The following is a 5,139-nucleotide window of genomic DNA, read 5'->3' on the forward strand; positions in this document are numbered from 1 at the left end:
GCATGTCACAGTGGTGGGGGAGGGAAGGAAGGTGCATCTTTATTTGTGTGGCTGGGGTGGTGTATTGGGGAAGGGGTAGCTCGAGAGGGTGTGGCGCAGCCAGGACAATCTGCCATGACAGCTGTCCGATAGTTCGGTTATTGCTGTGCAAGGGTGAGGGCTTAAATCCGTCCTGGGGACACACACACTTAGCAAGTAGTTCCTGCGCCAGAGCAGGCCCTGCAGACTGCGTCTCCGCCATGCAAGCGTGGCCTGGCCTGCTGGCTGCCGTTCGAGGTACCATCGACCAGGTGAGACTCAGGCCGGGCTCTCTTCTGCCCTTGCCTGCAGAATGCTTCGGATGGCAATTCGAGCACCTGGGATGATAATCTTGCTGTCCTGGCCCGAGGGGAGCAGGTTCTAATGTCTAAGGCTGTGTGAGCTGATCTGTAGCCGAGTGGCCACCTGGCCAGGCAAGGGCGTGACAGCAGCACACCCTTCTGACTGGCCTGGCAAAGAGCAGTCCGGGCCGTGGCTGGGCTGTTTGCAATGCCCCCCAGCCTATTGGGAGATGAAAGTTGTGACAACCCTGTGAGTGCAGTAACTTCCGTCCTCGAGTCGTAGGAGGCTGCAGCTTTGACGTACAATGACCGTGCTGTGGCTGGGGGGAGATGAACAGCAGGCGGGTGCGTGGGCTGGAGATCAGGGTGAATACGAAAAGGCTGAACTCCTGAGATTGACCCTCCCTCTGCCTGCTCTGAACGTTTCAAGACCAGCACTGAGCCCAATGGCCAATTGAACGGTGCCCGCTCCTTTCCTTCCTCTTGGCGAAATTGCTCATCCATTCCCTGCTGTCTCAATTACGGCAATCTCCCCGGCTGGCCTGCCCCTTCCAGTCTATCCCAGTCGCTGTGTCCCTAATCAACAGTCCCGTGTGACCAGCTCCACTGGGCTCCCCGTTGTCCTAGGCAGCGAGCCCAAGCATCCTGGCCTGCTTTGAAGGCCTTTAGGCCATTCGGCCTCTACATCTCCACCCTGGACTTCTTTTCCCCTCCCCCTGCTACCATTGTGCCATCTGTGATCTTTGCCCCCTGCTTGAGGCAGTCTCCCAAAACCCATTCACCCCAAACACCTCCCTCGATGTCTCCCCTAGGAGAGGCCTGCGAACAATTGTTAAAAGCCCTAATTGAGTGTCTTATTGATTAACCACCTGATCTCCTCATGGTTCCCCCTATTTCATCCCTCTCTCCCCCCTCCCTCCGTCCCTTTTTTTCTTACGAGCCTCACTTGTTAGGTCTGAATTTAGGCCCTGATCCTGCAGCTGGCTCTGGACTCTTGGGCTCAGGTGGGGCTCCGTTGCCTGCGTGGATCTGGCTGCAGGATAAGGGTTTCAGATCGTAAGCTCTTGGGCGCTGGGATCACATCTCATTGCTGGGCAGGGCCTCAGCCCCCCCTTTGGGCACTCGTAAGTAACAAACAGGTCGCAGCTGGTCAGCCGGACAGTGGCTTTGAGTCTGGGGCCGGGGTTCTCAGTTGCCGTTCTGCCGTTAGTACATAATGGAGGTAATTCGGCATCTCAGATATTTCTAATCCCCAATGAAATAATGGCCAATTTCTCCTGGGGAGGGAAGAGGCCCAAGAAGCGGGGAATCAGTCCTCTCCCTCCCTGCAGCTTTTTTTGCACAGGCTGCACAAGAGCAATTTGTCTGGAATTGTGCTGAGCCTGTGGCAAACACACCCCACCCGGGCTCGGCGGTGTGCATACCAGCCGTGTCTGTGCTCGGAGCCAAGGAGCCTCATGCCTTGTTGTTAACAAGTCGATTCTTGTAACACAATGTGCCACTGCTATTCAAAACAAACATGCCCTCCTACTTCGGCATTAAGGTCATTAGCTTCTTGAGGGGACTCCTCCCTGCCACCAGAACTCAGGTGTGCTTCAGTTTTGTTGTTGCCATGACTGCAGCAGCAGCTGATTCCTCCAGGAGATGCTGGATGGACTTAGATACCATCAGGGTTTGAACGTTAAGGCTGATTAATCCCTTTCGATAGAGATAGGGACAGCAGTTTTCTAGTTTGATTCCCATGCTGCAGCCATGACGTGCTTAGGGGGAACACAACACTGAAGATGAGTCTGATAGTAGGACTATATTTGTTGTCCTGAGTTTTGGCAGGATCCCACAGTCCTGGGCCATCCCTGAAGACACCAGTGTCTCCCGTGCACACTGGTTGTCCCTTGGGTGTAGACTGCTCCATTGTGTCAGAGCAGAACTGTCCATGGCAACTGGCTGAAGCTGGAGGTGGACTTCTAGGTGTCCTGCTCCCAGACCGTCAGGGCCTTGAAAATAAAGGCTAAGACTTTAAATTTGAGGCCGTGTTCCACAGAGAGCCAGAGGTGGGAGTGGAGAACAGGGGATGGGATCCTGGTTACACGGGTTGCTAACGAGCCAGCTGCTGCTGAATTTTGAAATGCATACCTGAGGTTCCTGGTGGATGTTGATTCCAATACCATGCCGTTGGGATTTGCCTGCTCCCTTGTCTTCGTCCAGTGTTACTGCTTTGGGGACAGCGTGGGCTTTCTATGCTGTGCTTCAAATCCCATCTTTGGGCAAAAATGGCCCCGTTCCTTTTCGAGGAGCATTGAGGTCCACCCCTTGCCTCAACCTGCTCGAATAGTAGAACGTGCTCACCCGCCAGGCATGGGGTGAGCATGGGCCCCGCTCTGCCAGCTCCCACAGCTGCCTCCTGGCCCATGGGTGAGGCGTGTGCTGGGGTCCCAGCCTCCTCAGCCTCTCTCTCTGCCCACGGGGGGCAGCACAAGGGCTGCTGCGCCAGCATTGTGCTGACGATGAGCCCCAAGAAGGACCGGCTGATCGTCACCGAGTGCCAGCTGGCCCACAACCACGCCCTGTGCCCCATCGAGTTTGCCTACTACTTCAAGAAGGGCTACCTGATGGCCAACTCATGCCTGCCGGTGCGCACCACCACCACGATCTCCAAGCAGTTTGGGGGGGGGGGGCGGACGTGCAGCGCCTGCTTTCCTACTGCAAGAGCCGTGACCACGGGGTGCTGGACGGGCTCTTCGCCAGCAACCCCAGCGCCAAGTCCTCATGGAGGACAAGGTCATCGTCCAGACCATCTTCTTCCTGAGCTCGCGCATGATGGCGCTGAGCCGGCGCTTCCCGCTCATGCTGTTCTTGGTGGGGCTGAACGAGGAGTTTGACCTGTATTCGGTGCTGTGTGTGGACGGGGTGGGGCGCGGCCGCGAGGTGGCCTACTGCGTGACGCAGCGGGAGACACCCGACCTGCTGCGCTTCACGCTGGCCTCGCTGGTGCAGAGCGTGCCTGAGATCAAGCTGCAGGTGCGGTGCATCACGCTGGGCGTGGAGATCACCCACCTGGAGGCGGTGAAGGAGCTGCTGCCCAATGCCCGCGTGCAGATCTGTCGCTCCCAGGTGCTGGAGACACTCTTCAGCAAGGCGCAGGAGCTGGGTGCCGCCGAAGATGAGCGCATCTGGCCCCTGCTCTGCCGGCTGGCTGCAGCCACGTCGCCGGCCGCCTACCAGCAGGCAGTGCAGGAGATGAAGGCCATTCTCCCCCAGCACTTCGTGCGCTACTTCCGGCGCCATTGGCAGCTGCGCAGCGAGATGTGGGTGCAGTTCTGGGCCTTTGAGACGGCCCGCAACGTCAACGCCTGCGAGCTGCTCAAGCAGCACCAGCGCTGGCTGAGGCCAGCGCTCAGCCCCTCGCCCACCGTGGCCCAATGCCTGCTGGACCTGCTGGCCATGCAGGTGGGCAGCGAGGCCCATGAGCTGGACGAGGGAGAGCTGGTTTTCCTTTTTGACCCTTCCTGGCTTACAGCTCCTCCCTCAATTCCCTCGTGCTCTGATGGCTCTGTGGTTTCCTTCAGGGCCAAATCTGGGGCCGCCCAGCCTGGTGCCCACTGCTGTGGTGCCAGGGCTCTGAGTCAACGGGTGCCATGCCCCCACCCCTCTCCAGCTGCTGGCTCTTCTCACAGTCTCGGCATTCATTGCTTTAAAAAGTCCGTCTCTAGCGGCCTGGGTGTGTGGAAAAGATCCCAAAGTGCCTATAGCGTAACCAGTGCAGGGACGTCTGCCTGGGCAGCTGGAGAGCTTGGCCCCACTCAGCTAGGGGAGGTGTGACCTGCCCCGCTCAGCTCCAGGATGTGCCAACTCTGCTGCTCGGGGCCGATGCTGATTTCGATGTCGGCTCTGGCAACTGATTCATGCCATGGGACAGCGGCAGGGTCATGTCTGCGCCTTGTCCTGGCAGTGACGCAGGCCACTGCTCTGTCACCCCCAGGAAGGAGGAGCCAGCACAGTCCCTGCCCACCGAGGGGCGGAGCCTGGAGAGCCACACAGTAATGGACTGGATCTCTGCCCTGGGCAGCATGCGCAGGCGGCTTGGCCTGGCGCTAGCCCTGGGCAGAGCAGGAGGGGAGCAGCCCTGTGACCCCTGCCCAGCACCGTGGCCAAGGGGTTCCCAGGCAACAACATGGGGATTCCAGGAGCTTGGTAAATGGGCTGTGGGGGGGTGGGGCAGGGACGCCATAGGGCACCACGGGGGAGTGCCACAGGGGTGGGGGCAGGGGTAACAGGGCCGGGCCAGGCTGTAGATTGGGCGGGTGGGGGTTGAACAATGGCAGGAGCGAGGCTACATTTCCCAGCATGGCGGAGCAGGGGTGGAGTGGTGGTGCAGCCCAGTGCAGGGGTGGGGAGGGGGGGCATTAACAGAAGCAAATCTAACTAAGTGCGTGTTTTGTCCTTTGATTGAGGTGCATCACTGAGTGTATATATTTTATTAAAACCGCTTGGAAATGACTTCGTCAGAAAAAAGAACACTCATGGAAGAAAAGAGAGTTTTCCAAGACAAATGGGAGAATTTATATTTTTTCACAGAGGTAAAAGATAAAATTCAATGCCTTATTTGTCAGCAAACGATTGCTGTTCCCAAGGAGTATAATGTGCCTTGGCAGTACGACACGATGCACCGTGAAAAATATGAAGCATTCACCGGAAAAATTCGAGAGGAAAAAGTTCAGCAACTTAAAGCAGCATTTGCCAAGCAAAAAAATTTCTTTTCGGGGATTAACAAGTGTAACCCTTCTGCCCATCTAGTTGGCAGCAACAAGGGCCGGGTTCT

General features: G+C 57.5%; 1 protein-coding gene across 1 annotated transcript; it reads left to right on the top strand.

Moving 5' to 3' along the window:
• The first annotated feature begins 2,728 nt into the window (after positions 1-2,728).
• Positions 2,729-4,139, top strand: LOC113406392 (uncharacterized protein ZSWIM9-like). Its single transcript, XM_029911361.1, is given in 3 exon segments — positions 2,729-2,983; positions 2,986-3,079; positions 3,082-4,139. Coding segments are annotated over 3 exon segments (1,407 nt in total).
• Positions 4,140-5,139: the final 1,000 nt, after the last annotated feature.

Source organism: Terrapene carolina, unplaced genomic scaffold (assembly GCF_002925995.2).
Source record: "Terrapene carolina triunguis isolate 2854851 unplaced genomic scaffold, T_m_triunguis-2.0 Scaffold95, whole genome shotgun sequence".
In the NCBI taxonomy this organism is placed as follows: domain Eukaryota; kingdom Metazoa; phylum Chordata; order Testudines; family Emydidae; genus Terrapene; species Terrapene triunguis.